The sequence below is a fragment of the Euleptes europaea genome, chromosome 17 (genome assembly GCF_029931775.1).
Source record: "Euleptes europaea isolate rEulEur1 chromosome 17, rEulEur1.hap1, whole genome shotgun sequence".
Taxonomy (NCBI): Eukaryota; Metazoa; Chordata; class Lepidosauria; order Squamata; family Sphaerodactylidae; genus Euleptes; species Euleptes europaea.
Window position 1 is genome coordinate 17349672 of NC_079328.1, and position 21388 is coordinate 17371059.

At 42.8% G+C, this 21388-nt stretch overlaps 1 protein-coding gene across 1 annotated transcript in view; it reads left to right on the top strand.

The window, feature by feature from the left end:
* ATXN10 (ataxin 10) overlaps positions 1 to 21388 on the top strand; it is a 92545-nt gene that overhangs the window by 8584 nt on the left and 62573 nt on the right. The window contains exon 3 of the mRNA XM_056862722.1: positions 988 to 1070. Within this exon, the coding sequence (XP_056718700.1) occupies positions 988 to 1070 (83 nt within the window). The remainder of the gene's footprint in view (positions 1 to 987; positions 1071 to 21388) is intronic.

Sequence of the window (21388 nt, forward strand, 5' to 3'; positions counted from 1 at the left end):
GTCCCCCCTGTGCAAGCATCGGGTCATTCCTGACCCATGGGGTGACGTCACATCCCGACGTTTACTAGGCAGACTTTGTTTACGGGGTGGTTTGCCATTGCCTTCCCCAGTCATCTTTCCTTTACCCCCAGCAAACTGGGTACTCATTTTTACTGACCTCGGAAGGATGGAAGGCTGAGTCAACCTTGAGCCGGCTACCTGAAACCAATTTCCATTGGAATCGAGCTCAGGTCGTGAGCAGAGCTTGGACTGCAGTACTGCAGCTTACCACTCTGTGTCACGGGGGTCTTTATTTTAACCTTTTGTTTAATCCCAAAATATGGTACATTTTATATATTTCATACTTAATTGTATTGTATACTCTGTAGGGGCCCTGGTTTGTTCATCAGGGATTTGTGTGATCTGTTTTCAATTGTGAGAATCTGTATGAGCTGTCTTTTGTACTATGCCTATTAAAGGTTATTGAATTGAATTGGTGTTTCGGTTCTCCTTTGGCCTGTGGTTAGGAGAGGTGGGTCTAATACTCTGTCACTGGAAAATAGACCATCAGTGAGAAGGAATTGGCTCTGGCTGCCCTGATGTATTACTGTTGTGTGCACAAGGTCAGCCCTGGTTAGTATTTGGATGGGAGCCCTCCAAGGAATACCAGGGTTGTGACATGGAGGCAGGCCATGGCAAACCCCCTCTGAAGGTCTCTTGCCTTGAAAACCCTACGGGGTCACTGTGACTCAACAGCACTTTCTACCACCACCTAAAGAAGTATTTCCTTTTGTCTGCCCTCATCCTATTTCCCAACAACTTCATTAGGTGCCTACTCTGTCACTCTAGACATCAGGGAAGCTGAGCCAATCATTGTCAGAAAACTTTTAGTATACAACAATATGCCTTCACGTAGTGATACAGCCATAGCTTTGTAGAAAATGGTGGTTTCTCTGTTGTTGTTTTGATTAGATGGGCTTTATTATTAAAATTGGCTTTTCATAACAGGAGCTTGGGTCTGATTGATGTGTCTGTCCACCTGATCCAGTTGCTTCAAAAATTAGAAACTGACCTGGAGTCATCATTGACAGGTAAGATATTGGAGCAGGGTGGTGTTGTTTGTGAAGGAATGGTAGCACAAGTCCCTGTCTGAGGTTGGGCTTTCTCTTACTCTAGCGGAAATGGAATGTGCTCCCATCTCTGTTTTTATTCTCAGTTAATGACAAAAGGGAGGCACTCAGTGATCCGATTTCATACAGTTTTGTTTATTGAGGTATTACTGGAAGCTGCATTACCCTTTTCGGACTCACGATGCTATTGATCGGAATCTGTTGGCCGTTGTTTCCCCCTTCTTGATTTATGCCTCTACAAATAAAGACAGATGCGTCTAATGATTTAAAAACTGCAACTTTTTTTTTTTTTTTTTTTTTTTTTTGAAACCACAACCTCAGACTCCTTTAAATAAAGGATGGCTACTGGCTTGGATGGATTTAAAATGGGGGTGGGACAGGTTTATGGAAAATAGATCTCTTGTTGGTTGTTAGCCATGACAGCTAAATGAGGCCTCTGGGTTCAAAGGCAAAGTGTCTGGTTGTCAGGTGTCGGAGAGTAATTGGCAGGGGAAGGTTTGTTATCCGTGGACCCTGCTTGTGGGCTTCTCTGTGGCAGCTGCCTGGTCAATGTTGGAAACAAGGTGCTGGCCTAGCTGGTGTGTGTGTGTGTGTGTGTGTGTGTGAAATGCCTTCAAGTCGCAGCCGACTTATGGCGACCCCTTTTGGGGTTTTCATGGCAAGAGACTAACAGAGGTAGTTTGCCAGTGCCTTCCTCTGCATAGCAACCCTGGTATTTCTTGGTGGTCTCCCATCCAAATACTAACCAGGGCTGACCTTGCTTAGCGTCTGAGATCTGATGAGATCAGGCTATCCTGGGCCATCCAGGTGAGGGCAGCCTAGCTGATAGTGGTACTTAAAGCACATGTATACAGAAAAAATACCACTATGCAACTGAATGTGACAAATTATATAATTTCAAAAAGGTGATTTATAATATAATATAATTCGAAATACCTATGTCCAAACAATGCAAACTGTACAACAAAATCGTGAAACCTTGTTGTATAGTTTGCATTGTTTTGGACATAAGTATTTTGAATGCATAGTTTGCATTGTTTGGACATAAATATTTCAAATATTATAAGTCTATATGAGGAATTTTATAGTTTGCATTGCTGGGATGTAAGTATTTTGAATATTATAACTCTATGTGGTATTATAAATTACCTTTTTGAAATTATATAATTTGTCACATTCAGTCGCATAGTGGTATTTTTTCTGTATACATGTGATATCATCTAGCAAAGATGCTCCTGTGTTGAAGATCTCATGATGGCAATGACAAGAATTCAGGCTCTAACATACCTAAATGTTCTCTGTTTGTATTAATTTGGAAATTGCATATGTTCTAACCAGGAAGGGAAGAGAGGGAACACTTGGAAAAAATGAAATCAGAAATATTTATTAAGTCGGTTATCTTGACGAGGATGTGTGCGTTCTCTCTAATTTCATCCAGTAGCATCTATTTTAAGTGCTCGTTGTGGTGTTGGTAAAGTGGGTAGGAAAGTCCAGAACGTCCAACAGTTTGGAACTGGTTTAAAAAAAAATGTGGTGTGTCTTGTGTGCCTGGCAGATGCTTTTACCGCATGTGGCCGGGTTGTGGAGAGGAGTTTATTTTTAACGGCGTATTAATGAATAAAGCAGCAAAAAAGGAAATGCCATGCAAAGTGCTGGGTCTTAAATAACTGGTCTTAAGATTGTTTAGATTAAACTTCCATTTGTGCCCCATCTTCTGTGCAATGTGACATGACTTTTTTAGTATAAGTGAGCACAAACCATTCTGACAGGCCCTGGTTTTCCTGTAGTCACAGCTTCCTTATTTCGTTAGTTAACATTTATAACCCACTACCCACTCTTCAAAGCCTTTTATATATAACCTCACATCTCTTTTCTGCAGATCGAATCCTGCTCCAGGCAAGGCCCTCCCCTCCCCCATTAGCACAGTGTGGTTTGGGCCCTGCTCTAGGATGGATGTACTTAAAGGGCTTTGATGGTAAATTTCCAAGAAAAAAGTGTTTTAAATCAAGCTTCCAATTTTCTGATTAATGTACTTTTCTGAACAAATGTGCATATTAATGGATCGCGATAGCACAGCAGAAAGTTTATATGGAACTAAACAGACTTCTTATCTAGGAGCCTAATCTAAAATTTTTGCTCATACAGACTTTTTTGTGTGCCTTTTCAACTATGGAATGTCATAATTGCTTGGGGAAGTAATTTTGACATTAGGGCTTCTTGCTCTTAGCACAGGTGATTCCACCCAGTGGGTCAGGAGGCAGCTCCTGGCTTTAACTTCTCGTCTCCACTGGAAGGAGGCACCCTCCTCTTTTGGGTTTCTTCTGCCTAGGAAAGGTGTGTCCTTCATCAAGCCCTTCTACCCCACTGTTCTAATAGCTTATACTTTGCTTATTTGTCTCATCGTTCTCTGTCTGCTTGCAGTTCCACCCACCTTTTTTCCCCTTTCTCTTTTCTTGCCTTTGCACTTCAGCCAAGGCAGGGGAAACAAAATGCCTTGGAGGCCTAGGGTCGCTGCTTGTCCTCTGTGGATACAGCAGCCATATCCGTGCTCCCCAGAGGCAGGGGAGATGGGATGCCCTGCGCAGCAGGATCGGTCAGCATGGCTCTTCTGAGTCCTGGCTAGCAAACATGGGCTGGGGAAGGCTGCTGTCCGAATTAGAGGCCGAGCAAAATTTCCTTTATTCTGTTCTTTATGCTCGCGGACCAACAGGTCATGAGCAAAACGAATTCAATAAAGTCAATAATACAGAAAGAACCAAACATACAAAAATACAATATGTGAGCAGGACAGTTAAAAGGAGGTATCATTAAAAACCCTAGATAAAATTTTGCCACTGTGAAGGTTACATTCGGATCAGTATCTGCCAATAGCTTTGCAACTATCTCTTGCTTTAGGGCAGGTCCCCACCTCTCAATGTATACTGTGATCCATTTGTCTCTGGCGAGATCATGCTTTTTACAGTCAACAAAAAAATGCCAAACAGTGTCCAAACTCCCTGACCACAATCACAAAATGGCTCGGAAAAGGGGACCCCTGAAAACCTGCCTGCTAACTCCCCCAATGGCAGTGCATTTAATCTGGCCTTGGAGAAAAGCACTCTGTATTTGGGAGGAGTTAAAAATTGACAATAAGCAGGTAGAATCCTTGGAATGGGGAGGCCCAGATGGTACAAGGAGCTCCATTTGTCAAGTTATAACACTCCAGAGAGGCCAAGTACTGGCATACATTTGAAGGGGAGAGTGACAGTGTCCTGTACCATGTCTCAGAGAGCTGGCGTGGTGTAGTGGTTAAGAGCAGTAGACTCTCGTCTGGAGAACCGGGTTTGATTCCCCACTCCTCCACATGAACGGCGAACTCTCATGTGGTGAACCAGGTTGGTTTCCCCACTCCTACACATGAAGCCCCCTGGGTGACCTTGGACTAGTCACAGTTCTCTCCAAAATCTCTCAGCCCCACCTACCTCACAAGGTGTCTGTTGTGGGGAGAGGAAGGGAAGGCGGTTGTAAGCCGCTTTGAGACTCCTTAAAGGTAGAGAAAAGTGGGGTAAACAAACCAGCTCTTCTTTTTCTTCTTCAGTGCATCCACACAGGACCTGTCCCCTGTTGTCCCTAGGAATCAGTGTGCTCCACAGAGGTCAGAAATGTAAAATTTGGGGGACCCCAGTCGTATGCCCGGGTTCCCCCTGGAGTTGTCGGATGGCTGTAGAGTTAATTAGTCTGAACAGGCTCAATCCAAGCCAGTCGCCAGAGGGCGCAAGCGTTTTAGGTAGACGTTCTCTCCCCCACTCTTTGCAAAAAATCTGGCGTGAAATAACAGGCAGAGGCAAAGGAGCCCTGCAAATGCCGGCCAGGCAGCTCAGACCACAGCAAGTGCTTTTCATATTACGAGAAGCCTTGGGTAAAAAGAGATGTGTCTACAGCAGTGCCATGCCTGAAAGAATGTGGGTTTCTCCTCAGCGAAGAAGAGTTGGTTTTTATATGCTGACTTCCTCTACCACCTAAGGAAGAATCAAACCGGCTTACAATCACTTTCCCTTCCCCTCCCCACAACAGATACCCTGTGAGGTAGGTAGGGCTGAGAGAACTGTGACTAGTCCAAGGACACCCAGCTGGCTTCACGTGGAGGAGTGGGGAAACAAATCCAGTTCACCAGATTAGCCTCCGCTGCTCATGTGGAGGAGTGGGGAATCAAACCCGGTTCTCCAGATCAGAGTCCACTGCTCCGAACCACCACTTTTAACCACTACACCACGTTGGCTGTCATGCTGCTGACGCATTCATCAGAGGTTGGCTGTGCTGGTGCTGAGATCAAAATTGGCCCATGATGTTCTTAGCACACCTCTGGGGCTTTGATAGTGTGCATGTGGTCTGTTCCATGGACATGTTCCATGCAGGAACATTGTGCGGGGGTGGGGGGCTCTGCTACCATCTCAGTACAAGATCACAGAGAAGCGCAGCCTGCTGTGAAGGCCCCCCCCCCCCCCGGTCGCATACTCTTGAGCCAAATAGGGCCCTGGCACTCTTGGAAGTCGTAGATTCCCAGTATCATATATTTTGGCATGGTTGGGGGAATTCTAACTCAACTTGTGTCGCAGGTAATGTGTTATATGATCATAAATAATCAACTGTGAGAAGCAGGGCTGTTCTTGTAAACCCCTGAAGGTGTCGGGACGTCATCCCTGAAGAGGTCTAGAAATATTGTTCGCTTTTTGTCTTTTGAGAGCAAACGTGGTATAGTGGTTAAAAGTGGCAGACGCCAATCTGGTGAACCAGGTTTGATTCCCCACTCCTCCAAGTGAGTGGAGGACTCTAACCTGGCGAACTGGGTTTGTTTCCCTGCTCCTCCACCTGAAGCCTGCTGGGTGACCTTGGGCCAGTCAGTTCTTTCCGAACTCTCTCAGCCCCACCTACCTCACAAGGTGTCTGTTGTGGGGAGAGGAAGGGAAGGCGATTGTAAGCTGCTTTGAGACTCCTTATGGTACAGAAAATCGGGTATAAAAACCAACTCTTCTTCTTTTGAATAAGGTGCAAACATTATTTTAGATCTAAACTGGGGGTGCAAATTTAGTTTAAAAAGTAATCATAATGACTAAAAATGATTCCGTTTACACATTCATAAATTCAAAAGCTTTCTTGTGAATTGGCTCCTTCTTCCATGCTCCGTCTCAAAGACTCTGTATGTGTCATGGGGGAAAGGCCATCCTACACTAAAGAACGAGGAGTGTGTGTGTGTGGGTCCACCTTCTCACCACTCTTCCTCCAAGAGCGACAGCCAGGAAAGTTGTCTGGATGCCTGGGATGCAGCTCTGTCTGTGCATTTGCCTCCGTTCCAGGCTTTCTGCCTTCCTGCACCTTTTAACATTTACAGGCAGATGAAAATGGTAAAATAATCCTCGTTGTTTCCTCTTTTACATCCCTAACTGATATTAGTCATTGTGAGAAACACAGGATTCAGATAGTCTAAATCAGTGGTTCTCAACCTGGGGCCATATGCCCCCCGGGGTCCCACAGGTGAAAATTGCATAAATGGGGGGCCACAGAGGGAAGTGAGAAGTGAAGAAAACTGAAACACATGAAAACCTAACACATGACTTTCTTCATTGCACTTCTATGCATCGTTTGCAACTGTGGATTTTTGTATCGCTGTGCAATGGTGGTAGAGACTTTGTTCTCCCTTGTATGTGAACATTGTTGTTTATTAGCGTGTTGTATTCCCTTTTTGTGGGGTATTTTTTTGTAAATTTCAGTTTCCCAACGAACTGCATATGTGCATTTTGTGTGGCTGTTTATGCTTCTTTGTTCCTTGGCTATTTGCAAACAAAACATTAAAAAGCTACCTTTCTACTGGTAGGACAGGGGGGACACAGGAAGGAAACAAGGTCAGAAGGGAGCCACGGTTGAAAAAAGGTTGAGAACCACTGGTCTAAACGAGACGCAACGGCAGTGAAGACCTCAAATCAGATTTTGCAGGATGTGATTGATGAGGCAGATGTGCTGTAGCAGCTCATTGAGCTTGTTCCAAAGCCTTGGGGCAGCACAAAGGAGGCCCTGCTTGTATGTGACACATTGGCATTGACTTCCTCTCGTATTCGCAGTCCATTTTATAAGGAGATTTGTGCTAAATTTATTCTGCCCTGGCTCAATAAACTTCCAGGCTGCTCAGATGAACAGTGGGCTAAAAGGCTGCTCACAGATGAAAATCCTGGGGTCTCTGTTGACACTGCTAAGTTTTGTGCCGCCGCTATTAAAATCCGACAAAATTTGTTCGGTAAAGTGGCTACAAATAACTTTTTGATAAACTAAAAACTGATTTTTCATAGCAAGTGTTTTAAGGAACAATTTGTGTAGCTTTGTTGTGGGATCACTCTTGTTTTATTGTATTTGTATTTGTTTGGGCTGTTGGAAATCATTGTTTATATATTCTTCTGTATATATTTGGCTGTTAGCCGTATTTTTTAATAAAGAAAGAAAGCATTGACTTCTTCTGCAGAAAGTCTTTCCCCTTCCTCTTTTGACAAAAACCTATTTCCTGCTGCAAAATGCATCTGGGAAGCCCTCTTGGGCTGACATACTTCCTTACCTTGCTCTACCCTGCTACAGATTTTTGCTCTACTGCAATACTATTGTTGTTCCTGATTGTTCCTAACCCTTCTGTGGTGTGGTGTGAAAATTACTTTTGGTCACCCTGCTCGCCCATTGAGGGTTTGTGGGAGCAGGCCGCCTCGTAGTGGCTCCCATGTTGCAAAAGTCATGGTTATATCTCCCCGAGGACCTCTCTGTACCTAATCAACATTCCTTGCTTGGATGAACTGTGAACTTAGGGGAGAGGCCGTGGCTCAGAGGTAGAGCATCTGTTTGGCATGCAGAAGGCCCCAGGTTCAATCCCTGGCATCTCCCGCTAAAGGGACCAGGCAAGCAGGTGATGTGAAAGACCTCTGCCTGAGACCCTGGAGAGCCGCTGCCGGTCTGAGTAGACAATACTGACTTTGATGGACTGAGGGTCTGATTCAGTATAAGGCAGCTTCCTGTGTTCATGTGTGTTCAACTTTTAACTGTTTTTGATAAAATGCCCCAAAAATAGTGGGATTAATTTTAGTTATTGCATGGAATGTTGGAAGAGAGGCTTAACTGCATGAAATTAAATCCCCAACGGTTGCTGCAAGTAAGCCAGTTCAATATTTTCCTCTTCTGTAGGTTTTCTTTTTGAACTTGGGATCTCCTTCTGGCTGGTCAGTGGTTCAGTTGGTTACCTGTCTGGCAGGCAAAGTTATTGCAATATTGGTTTATGGAGGGTTTTCTTAGTTACAAAAGAACCTGATATTCTTTGGTTTAAAAGTTAGTTATTTCCAGCATTGCTTTGTCTCGCTCTGCTCCTAAGACAGGGAATTGGTGCCAGTACTTTTCTACCACGGTTGAAGCAGAAACTGTAATTACACTGTCAAAATAATATTTACAGTATTTTTTTCTGGGAATAATTGCAGGAGGATGACGAATATATTATATTCATCAAAATTTTACGTAAACATATGGATGCATTTTTTTATGATATTGGTGGCGTGTTTGGGACCCGCCTTTTCCACTCTGTACAATAGTACCTCTATGGCAGTTTAATGTTGGTAGCGCTATGAAATATCTGGCATAAGTAAACTGTGACTACTGCTATTGGCAATATTCATTCTGTGTTTTCCTTTGTATTTTCTGCTAATTGCTGTATTATAAAGCTGAGTGAAATGTCCAAGTTTTTTGTTTTTGGATATAATTGGATCAGCATGCTCTTGAAACAGTTATTACATTAGCATGTCGGTGTATTTATGTAGAAGCTGAAAGTTATCATTAGAGCTTGCAAGAAGTCAGCTGAGTAGACTTTAAAAGCCTAACAAACCTGCAAGAATACAAAAATGTACATCTTTGTGCAGCAGTTTGCATCTGGATGAACATCTGGCAGGATATGTCTCTTGATATGGAAGCATGTTCCCATCTGAGGCCACTGTTTGTTGCTTATCCAGGGGCTAAATTAGGGTCGTAAATGTTTTGGAGTTATTGTTTGGCGGGTGAATACTATATTGTGTTTGGAGCCGGGAGTTCTGGGTTCAAATTTTGTCTCAGCTGGAGATTTGCTTGTTGGCCTTTTTGTGGAAGTCACCGCTGGCCTTCCCTTCCCTATGTAAATGACTGCAATTCCATGTATTGAAATGTTTTTAACCTGCTTTATCTTACCAAATGTGAGGAAGGTTAAAACATTGTAATATTCACCTTAAAATATAAATTAGTTCTTTGTTAAACAATATATAAAAGCAGCAATTAAAGGAGTTCCACACTCCTTGTTTTCTGCAAAGTAAGTGCAGCTCCTTGGGTGATTTATATAGCCAGCTTTTTCAGTGTTTTTCAACCTTTTGCAGTTTTGCAGATTTTTTCTACAGGCTATTGAGCTGTTTTTTTGTTTTTTTTAATTGTCCCCTGCAACTCTTTGTCTTGGCTCTTAGGGTAACTTTTGACATTAAGATAATAAAAGCAGTCATCAATAAAAATGTGTGTGTGTGTGCGTAAAGTGCGGTTGTCGCAGCTGACTTATAGCGAGCCCTGGTGGGGTTTGCCATTGCAGAAGTGGTTTGCCATTGCCTTCCTCTGCAGAGTCTTCCGTTGCAAATTGAGATTGAGAAGTATGAAATGACATGGAAGTTCAGTCTGTGGTGTGTGTGTATGAATGGGTTGTCAAAGAACAAGTTACCATTTGGTTTTGCAGTTACCAAGCAGGGTGTGCGTGTGTGAACATAAGAATATAAAAGGCCATGCTGGATCAGACCATGGTCCATCAAGTCCAGCAGTCTGTTCACACAGTGGCCAACCAGGTGCCTCTAGGAAGCCCCCAAACAAGACGACTGCAGCAGCATTATCCTGCCTGTGTTCCAGAGCACCTAATGTAAAAGGCATGCTCGTCTGATCCTGGAGATCAGATGAGTGTGTGAAGTAGACCTCACATTCTTCTACAGTGGAACATGGGATAGCCTTTGCCTTCCCTTATCCTAGAAAGTAATTATAGAGCATTGTGAAGATCCAGGTTGAAGCTGCAGATATATTTGTATAAAAATGCTACACTTCTGACATACTAGATCACTTAACCCACTCTTAGGGCTGGCAGCATGCAGAGTGGTTGGTACCTTTGAAAGACTGGTTCCTTGCTTTCTGAAAGCAGTGTGGAGCTGTGTGCTACAAAGCCTGCACCACCATTTGCACCAGGGTCATGTGTTCCTGTGCTGGTGAAGGGCCCAGGCATGATAAACTGGCTCCGTTGTCTCCTCGCTTTGCTTCCGTTCCCCTTGACCTATTCTCCGCAGTGGCCCCTGGAAGCCTTTGGTACAGTTGCAGTGGGCAACTATGTTTTTTAAAAGCCCCTGTTTTCAACTAATTAAAGATATGAGCCCCCATCTTCAGTTTGTAACTGGATGAGCAGCGCAAAATTCCTCAGTTTCACGGAAGACTGACTTGCTGTAGCTGCTAAGACTTCATAGTCCTGGGAATGAAGCCCAGCAGGCGAGCCCACCCAGATTATTCTAGGAATCCATCTAGGTTTTTAACGTTGACTACACCCTGTGAACTGGTCTGCCATATGGCCATGTGCTATGGTGGACGGGCACCATGAATAACTCATAGTGGGTGGTCAGTCCCGTTCACTATTTTTCTTGGTCATCCCGTATAGTTGAAGTTCAGGCTAAGTCTTGGAGGCACTTTATTTCTGCTGATCTTACGCAAATATTTTTCAAAGGGGCACTGTTGTTTTGGCTATATGCTTAAAAGGAGCTAGTTGAGGGTTTTGGGGTTTCTTTTGCTTGCTGATTATTTAATATTAATTGAACTTAAATACAAGAAAGCACCACAGAGCATTGTTCATTAAAGTGCCAAGTGTACTGATAGTGATTAAGTAAAAATACATATTTTTTGGCCACTGAGGTTTTCGTAACGAGAACACTGATTTCTTTATGGGGGTATTTAACTGTTGGGAGCAGCCTATAGAAACTTCTAGCGATCCAAAATGACTAATTTATTTACGACAGTTTCATGCTTTAGATCCTCATCAGTAAAGAGAATCTTGAAGTAGACATATTCACTGGTTGAAACAGTCTCCTGTCTAACAATCTTAAGTGATAACCTTAAAGCTGTGGTGACCAACCTTTGCCTAGATGAGGGAGGCTGTTGTAGTCTCCAGGCTGTGATGTAGGGGTAGGATTGTATCAAGATGCTCAAACTGGTGACTGATCAGACTTCATTCAAAGTTTGCTACGGCAAAGGAGGGGAGGGGCCATGGCTCAGTGGTAGAGCATCTGCTTGGCATGCAGAAGGTCCCAGGTTCAATCTCCGGCATCTCCAGTTAAAGGGACTAGGCAAGTAGGTTGATGTGAAAGACCTCTACCTGAGACCCTGGAGAGACGCTGCCGGTCTGAGTAGACAATAGACAATTGTAGACAATTTGATGGACCAAGGGTCTGGTTCAGTATAAGGCAGCTTCATTTGTTCATGAGAGATGCAACACTATTGTGGGTGAGAGAAAATTATTTCAGAGCCTGAATTTAATCTAGCTACCAGTTGGCTGGCAAAAAGTAAATTCAAGAATAATTTTGAAATTGGCTGCAGGAGAGTAAATTCAAAGGGAAGGTGGTTGGGCACTGACAGAGTAAGAAATGTTTCAACAGGGACATTCTGTTTGTTTGTAGATTGCATGTTGCCAAACTGCGGTATAGTAGTTAGAATGATAGATTAGAATTGGGAATATTTTAGTCCAAACTCCACTCATCCCTGACACTCACTGAATGATTGTGGTCCAGTCATTCCCTCAACCCTCCTTATAGGGAGGGAAGGCGGCATGGTATAGCCCGTTCTCGTCAGATCTCGGATGCTTAGCAGGGTCAGTACTTGGAAGGGAGCCCACCAAGGAAGGCTCTGCAGAGGAAGGCAATGGCAAACCACCTCTGCTTCTCACTTGCCTTGAAATCCCCTTGCTGGGGTTGCCATAAGTCAGCTACGACTTGACTGCACTTTAAACACACAACCCTCCTTACAGGCTTGTGGTGAGGATAGGATGGACGGGGAGATAATGATGTATAACCCTATGCATTTTGGTGGAGGAAGGACAGGATAAATTCGTGATCAATAGAAATGGTATATTGTCCCACATTCAGTTATCTGGACTTCTTCGTTTCTAGGTACTGCTGTACTAAATGTAATCGAGTTCCTCTTTTGACATGATCTATGAAAATGTGTAGCAGCATAAAAATGTGCCAGTTACTAGGATGCTCAGAACAATATATTTTGAGCTCTAGCAGCATTCATGTTTTTGCTTTATTTGCATGAAAATATTTTTTGTTTATTTAAAATATTTGTTTCCCACATTATTTACTTAGACTCAGAGTGCCTAACAGTGCAACAGCAACGTGGAAAACTCAAAAAATCCAGAAGAGTCCATTAATGAAATAACAATGCAGAGATTTATGAATAGGGTCCAAGTCAGTTTAAAAAATATGGACGTTTTAGTGTATAGCAAGTGGAACAATGTTTTTATATTTATCGTACTTGTGAGTTATTTTTTGCCAGAAGCTCTCAAGAGTGATGTATATCTCATAAAAAACCATAAAACATAAATCTTAGAAAATACTTCTGTAGGTCAAAAAACCAGCAAGCAAAAAAACAGAGGCAACTCTGAGATAAAGTTTTCTACTTTTTGGTAAGGTTTAAGCGAGCGTGCTTGATTTTCACAGAGGTCTGATATATTTGAGCATTTGGAGGCACTTAGAATCATAGAATCAAAGAATCAGAGTTGGAAGGGACCACCAGGGTCATCTAGTCCAACCCCCTGGAGGAGATTCACAACTACCTCCCCCACACACCCCCAGTGACCCCTACTCCATGCCCAGAAGATGCCCTCCCTCTCATGATCTGCCTAAGGTCATAGAATCAGCATTGCTGACAGATGGCCATCTAACCTCTGCTTAAAAATCTCCACTGTTCACTGCTTAAAAACCTCCACTGTTCACTGTTAGGAGCATGTGGTTGCTTCTGACCTGGTGTGACCATGGGCAGGGTGGGCAGATTTGCAAATCACAGCAACTCAGAAAGGCCCACCACCATAATGCAAATCCAAACAGTTGTATGCGCCCATTTCCTACGTGGAGCAACCAGCCAGCATGATGTAGTGGTTAAGAGAAGGTGATTTGGAGCAGTGGATTCTGATCTGGAGAACCGGGTTTGATTCCCCACTCCTCCACATGAGCAGCAAAGGCTAATCTGATGAACTGGGTTTGTTTCCCCACTCCTACACACGAAGCCAACGGGGTGACTTTGGGCTAGTCACTGCTCTGATAGAGCTCTCTCAGCCCCACCTACCTCACTGGGTGTCTTGTGGGAAGGGGAAGGGAAGATGATTGTAAGCCGGTTTGATTCTTCGTTAAGTGGTAGAGGAAGTCGGCATATAAAAACCAACGCTTCTGCTTCTTCTGCTTCTGCTTCTTCTGCTTCTGCTGCTGCCGCCCTAGGTGTGCTGTTTTATACAGTATTTTTTAAGTGACACTTCACTGGATCCAGCTAAACTTTGACCCACGAGAAACATGTGATCAGTCAACATAATTTTACTGTTCATTGCCTGTCTTAAATTGGTATTAGCAGAGCTTGGAGCATGTTGTGCTAACAATCCTTAAGGCAGTCGATTCACCATGACCTAATCAGTCAGCCTTCCTCCAGGTTCAGAGCTCTAGTTTTATCAGGGTACATATCATTCTGCTATCATAACAATTCTCATAATAATAATAATTTCTGATGCAGAACAGTTACTTTTCTTTTGGGAATAAAGTAGTAAGCACCTGAAGTCACTGTTGTTCTTACTTCACTGGCAATAAAAATGGTACAGTGTTCCACATTTCAGCAAGCATAGAACATTCAATGAGGCCTTTCGATTGTGTGTAAAAAGGTTCTTCCTTAAAGCTGAATTCCCCGGGCCCGTACACATCTGACACAGGTTTTGCTCTAATTGACTCTAGATTAGTTTTCCAAGGCATCTTCTAGTAAGGTGTGATAATTGGATCAGTTTGTAAAACAACCTTACTGTTGTTGGCGGGGTGTGTGTGTTAAGTGCCGCCAAGTTGCTTCCGACTCATGGCGACCCTATGAATCAGTGTCCTCCAAAATGTCCTGTCTTTGACAGCCTTGCTCAGATCTTGCAAATTGAGAGCTGTGGCTTCCTTTATTGAGTCAATCTATCTCTTGCTGGGTCTTCCTCTTTTCCTGCTGCCCTCAACTTTTCCTGGCATGACTGTCTTTTCCAGTGACTCTTGTCTTCTCATAATGTGACCAAAATACGATAGCCTCAGTTGGCGGTACACAAGGCGAATGCATCTCTAACAGTGCAATCCTGAGTGGGGGGTGGTGGTTAGAGAGCGTCCAGGGACGGTGCATTCGCAACCGTGCTGAGCGGCTTTCTGCCAGGGGCAGCAAGCTGAAAAGGCTGTTTTGTAGAATACCCTGTGAAACCGCTCCATCGGGTTTCATGGGGCTGCGACATCAATTCTGCAGGCGCCAGTTGGCACCTGCAAAAGGGAGTGTTCCCAGGGCAAAAGGGCATAGGGAGCTGACTAAAGTCAGCTATGTCCCTGGGAACGCCCCCTTTGGTGCGAGCCCTTGCACCAGGGAAACACTGCTGGCGAGGCTGTGCCGGCGCCCGAGCCTCATGCTGCTGTGCTGCTCCCTGGAGCTGGTGCAAGTGGCCCTGCGCTGGCGTTAGTGCCAGTTTAGTTGGCACAAATGGCACTAACATCGGCGCAGTGGTCACGCTGGCTCCTGTTCCCTTTCGGGGGTGGGGGGCTTGTAGGTTGCTCGACTCTTAGTTCTTTTTTTAAAATAATTTTTTTTATTATTTTCCTTCATTTAATACATCCACGTAAAGTCAACTTTCAACACTAAGAGTTAATAAAGGTAATAAAAAATCTATAATAAACATATAATGACTCCCCCCTCACTCTCTTCCACCTACAAATAGTGTATATACTTTTGCTAATTAAAATAATCCCCCTATTTATTTAATAGATATATATTTATCTCATCTTATCTAATCTTGTCTTGTCTTATCTAATATTATTAATTTGGTACCTTAATATAATCATAATATAAAGTATATTTGAGAGATTAAATCAAAGAATATCCTTTAAATGGTCCCATCAAAAAATGATTTTCACAATAAATTCAACACGCCTCCCATTCCCCCCAAAATAGTACATTATCATTCTGATTTATCAAAGCTGTAAGTTTCGCCATCTCCGTCAATTCCAGCATCTTATTTATCCAGTCTTTTCTAGTCGGTACCTCGTCCATCTTCCACTTAGCTGCATATATCACACGTGCAGCCATGGTGGCATATATCAAAAAAGTCCGATGAGTAAAAATAGTGTCCGGTATCATACTCAATAGCATCATTTCAGGTGTTTTGGGAATGTTTTGATGTAAAATCAACCTTATTTCATTGTATATCATCTCCCAACATTTCTTAGCTTTTTCACAAGTCCACCAAATATGATGAAATGATCCAACTTCATTATTACATTTCCAACAATTTGGTGACATCAAGGGAAATGATTTTGCTAATTTCTTCGGTGTTAAATACCATTTGTACATCATTTTATATACATTTTCTCTTAATAATTGTGAGGATATAAGTTTCAGATATCTTGTCCATAGTCTTTCCCATTTTTGCACCATTATATCATGACCCAACATTTGCGCCCAGCTAATCATAGTTGGTTTTATTCGATCTTGTTCACAATAGAGTTCTAGCAGTAGTTTATACATTTTAGATATTAGATGATCATTTGTATCCAATAAGAGTTTCTGTAGAGTTGATTTAGTTTTTAAAAATCCTGTTTTCAAGTCTTGTTGAAAGACCGAGTTTATTTGATGATACTGGAACCAAGTCAATAAATCTCTAACTTCTTCATACTCTTTAAGTGAGCATTTTGTACCTTCCCATTTCAAAAGATTTTGGTAGGTTAGGCAGGTCTTAGTGGGCGTAGAGTTAACATTTCTTGTGATGAAATCCATAACGGAGTTTTTACTTCTAGTAGATGTTTATATCTGATCCATATCCTATAAAGAGAAGATTTAACCATATGTTGTTGAAATGATGCATGAGATTTAACTTTATTGTACCATAAATAGCCATGCCATCCACTTCTGTTGTCATATCCCTCTAGATCCAATAATCGTATGTTTTTTAAGTTCATCCAGTCTTTCAACCATACTAAAGCAGCCGCTTCAGCATATACCGTAATTTAAAATTAGGAAGTGCAAGTCCACCTCTCTCTTTCAAATCAATCAAGTATTTGTATGCAATCTTTGGTTTTTTACCTTGCCAAATAAAATTCATTAAATCTTTTTCCAGGTATTAAAGTACTTTACTTAGGATATAATAGGAAGATTTTGAAACAGAAATAATAATCTTGGTAACACATTCATCTGTATTGTTGAAATGCGGCCTAACAGAGAGAGAGAGACTCTTAGTTCTGAGAGACTTTACCGGTGGAGATGATGGCTATCGGAAACACCTCTCCCTCAGCGCCCTTTTTGAAAACATCCAGCCTGAAGAAACGTGCTGGAGAACTCACAGACATGCACACTGTTCTGTATAGTTTTAGTTGGTCCTAATAAAAAGGCATTACGTTGCTTTTTGGTTCTGGATTTTGCTGTCATGAGTAGAGTCAGCTTAGCGGGCATTGACTAGCAGACTTGCCACTAGAGAGAGCTGTGAGGCATTCCTTGGGAACAGGTTATGCGAGCTAAAGGCTGCCTTTGCCCAGAGACATCCCTACAGCTTGGAACGCTGAGGCTTTTTCAAGGTGACTAAACTGAAAGAGGATGCATTGAGATGTATTTTATATGACTGTAGATGTGACTTTTAAAGAACTATTACTGAAGCATGTTCAGTCAAGCCAAAACAGGTGTCTGTATTCCCCCCCCCCCATGTAAACTAGTCGAATCATTTCTCCCTCCCCCAGTTGGAGGTTGTGACTATACTACAGCTGGGAAACCTCAAGGACAGATTTTTGTCTTTCTGTGCTTGTTCACAGGGCCAAAAGTCGTGATCATCTGCGTGTTGTGATGGTGGCAGTGCTGCTCAGTGGTTGGTCAAGTTTCTGCATACTTTCATACCGAACTTCTAGTTTTAGGAATGGTCAGCCAAGACATTAACTTTTCTGGAAAAGTGTTTTGTCCCTTTATAATACTTTTAATATCAGGTCAAGGTATATTAGTGAGGTGCTCTTAAAACTAGTTGGTTCTTATGCTTTGATGATTTTTAAATGTACCCTACCCTTTCCTGGCATAGCCGGGCTCAGGGCGGCTAACATCACATCAGTACAGTTTTTAATAGTAAACATTTTTCAAGATCATACTATTGACACAAGAAGTTGGAGATTTTTTTTTTTAGTGAAGTTGGCAGCTGTTTCAAACTGTGGACTTTCCCAAGTCGTCTCCCCCCCTCATAATTATAGAAAAAAAGTTTGGGTAAAGTAATATATTTGGAGCCCCGTGGCACAGAGTGATAAGATGCAGTACTGCAGCCCAAGCTCTGCTCACGACCTGAGTTCAATCCCATCAGAAGTTGGTTTCAGGTAGCCAGCTCAAGGTTGACTTCCATCCTTCTGAGGTTGCCAAAATGAGTACCCAGCTTGCTGGGGGTAAAGGGAAGATAACTGGGGAAGGCACTGGCCAACCACCCCGTAAACAAAGTCTGCCTAGTAAACATCGGGATATGACATCACCCCATGGGTCAGGAATGACCCGGTGCTTGCACAGGGGACCTTTACCTTTGTGTGTGTGTTAAGTGCCGTCAAGTCGCTTCCGACTCATGGCGACCCTATGAATGAAAGTCCTCCAAAATGTCCTATCTTTGACAGCCTTGCTCAGATCTTGCAAATTGAAGGTTGTGGCTTCCTTTATTGAGTCAATCCATCTCTTGTTGGGTCTTCCTCTTTTCCCTTTACCTTTAAAGTTATATATATATATTCATTATGTGTAATATATATAATATAATACATTCACTATATATATATAGTGTGTATATGTGTGTTATTTATAATCTACCTTTTCACTGGGATTTAAGAAGAAGAAAAGTTACTTTTTATATGCCAATTTTCTCTACCTTTTAAGGAGAATCAAACCGGCTTACAATCTCCTTCCCTTCCCCTCCACACAACAGACAGCCTGTGAGGTAGGTTGGGGGCGCTGGGAGAGTTAGGAGAGAACTGTGACTAGGTCATGCGTAGGAGTGGAGAAACCAACCCTGTTCACCAGATTAGAGTCTGCAGCTCATGTGGAGGAGTGGGGAATCAAACCCGTTTCTCCAGATTAAAGTCCACTACTCCTAACCACTATACCACACTGGCAGACAAGGGGTTAATGATAGGTTGATGGCCAAAGAAGGCTGACTGGAGCTTTTAAATTTTCAGAGGGGTGATGATAAATGGTGGCTAGGACTAGAAATGAAATGGCTAAATGAGAGTACAATGCTGTTACAGACCCTTGTATCCAGAGGGGCTGGAAAACGTAATTTTACTGACAGTAAACACATTATTTATTTAGAAAAATTATTTGCCACCTCTCCAGGGATCTGTTCAAGGAGGCCATCCCACAAAAATACATAAAATCATGAAAACAACAAAGTAAATTATCAATATTATAAGCTCAATTTGTGTCTGTGTAAAGTATCATCAAGTTGCAACCGATTTACGGCGACCCCTTATGGGGTTTTCAAGTCAAGAGACTAGCAGAGGTGGTTTGCCATTTCCTTCCTCTGCATAGCGACCCTGGTATTCCTTGGTTGTCTCTCATCCGAGTAGTAGCCAGGACCAACCCTGCTTAGCTTCTGAGATCTGATGAGATCAGGCTAGCCTGGGCCATCTATGTCAGGGCAATTACCAGTACCCTTTATTAGGACCAACCGAAGAACACATAGTGTATGAGCCTTCGAATTCTCCAGAATTTTTCTTCAGGCTGGATGTTACAGGGGGAAAAATAAGAAAGGAAAATGTTTGAGGACATGATGCCAAGTCCTAGTACAGTCTGTGTTTGGATGTTAAATGTAGAAAGAAGCTGGGTGTAACTGGATACTAGCAACATTCAAGACAGCTCAGCATTTAACATGCAACAGACTGGACCAGGACTTAACACCATGTCCTGAAGGTAGGCGTGTGTGTGTGTGTGTGTGTGTGTATAATATCCAGGTTTGAAAGCTTGGGCAAGCCTGATTGGGAGAGATCCTGTTGCTTTTCGAATGGGTGGCACTTTCCATTTTCCAAGCCCGGCAATCTGTGCTTCCTTCTTTTGCAATGAGTGGCTGAACTGTATTTTAATATTGAATTGTATGTTTCTGTGCCAGGCTGTAAACAAAAGAAAATCCTGAAAACTTGTCAGTGTTGCCAGAAGTGCCCTGTATATCTTGTTCTTTTTTTGAATAGTCTCTGGATTTGGGGTGGTTAAATAATGTTGACGTGAGTATTAACAGGGAATGCACATCCTAGATGCATTTAAAATACAGCAGATTCTTGTGACCGACTTCAGTTTTCTACGTGGGTAAAGTCAGGGTGTTTAGTTCCTTGTAGCGGTTTGTCAAGGGAATAGGGAGTATTTTAATGTTTTTTCTTTTGGAATATTTCTATTTTATACTACTGATTAAAACATTTATATCCCACCTTTCTTCTTGGTTCAGAGCATCTCACAATGTACACCATATAGCTTTTATCATATTTTCCCTCCATTTTCCTGGCATTCTCCTCCTAATCTCTTTTGCCTCTTGTTTGAGACTCTATAAAGGTGACTACACGGCAGGTTTAAAATTGAATTCAGTTCACACATTTGGGGGAAAAGTCAAAAATATAATATATTACCTTTTGCTTTCCCTGCCTCCTCCTTTGCCAAATTTTGACAAAATGACTTTTGTATTAACTTACTGCTCCTGCACTCCAGATGGAAAGTTAGCAGGTGGAAGACGGTGTCTAGCTACAGAGAACAAAATAAATTCTATATGCTAATTTTGAATTTTAAGCAAGATCTTTATTAAGGGACGTCCACTGTAACTAGAACTTGGAAAGTGGAACGAACAACTCTAGCATTATTTAAACTTAACATACTAAAGTTAACTTGCATACTTTTGAAGAGCAAGAGTCCAGTAGCACCTTAAAGACTAACAAAAATATTTTCTGGCAGGGTATGAGCTTTCGTTAGCCACAGCTCACTTCTTCAGATACTTGGTATCTGAAGAAGTGAGCTGTGGCTCACGAAAGCTCATACCCTGCCAGAAAATATTTTTGTTAGTCTTTAAGGTGCTACTGGACTCTTGCTCTTTACTACTACTGCAGACAGACTAACACGGCTACCCACTGTGAATTATACTTTTGAAGACTTTGAGTGCAATCTACAAGAGGGGGGCAGAAACCACTCTGGAGGTGGTGTGACCCTAGGGGCAGCGTAACTGCCAATTACACCGGCATAAGGGGCGCATATGCCAAGACACGCTGGCACAAGAACGAGGTGCCGGAGCGCAACACCTTGGCACTGGTGCAGGGCTGGCACTAGCTGGTTCCTGGAGCCCCTTTGGCACAGGAATGCCCATGTCCTGTAGATTATGTACAATCTGTAAAATTGTAGTTTGTTTTTAATTTAATCTGCGACATTCAATAAAGTTTTTGACTATCTTGGGAAGGGGGAAATTATATTCTGAACAATGGTGAAAGGGGGGAATGGAGCAAAAAAGGTTGAGAACCACTGGTGTAGGGCTTGCCTGGTATGTTAAGAACATAAGAAAGGCGCTGCTGGATCAGACCAAGGCCCATCAAGTCCAGCAGTCTGTTCACACAGTGGCCAACCAGGTGCCTCTAGGAAGCCACAATGTTCTTTTAAAGGGGACAGGTTATTAAGTACACATGAACACATGAAGCTGCCTTATACTAAAATAGACCCTCGGTCCATCAAAGTCAGTATTGTCTACTCAGACTGGCAGCGGCTCTCCCGGTTCTCAGGCAGGGGTCTTTCACATCACCTACTTGCCTAGTCCCTTTAGGTGGAGATGCCGGGGATTGAACTTGGGACCTTCTGCATGCCAAGCAGGTTCTCTACCACTGAGCCACGGCCCCTCCCTCTGCGCAAGGTGTTAGGAAGTCAGTCCCATTAGCCTTTACGTAGTGCAGCTGTATTTTCATAAGATCGATCCATCTTGGTAGCATGGCACTGTTGTGACTAACCCTGTCTTG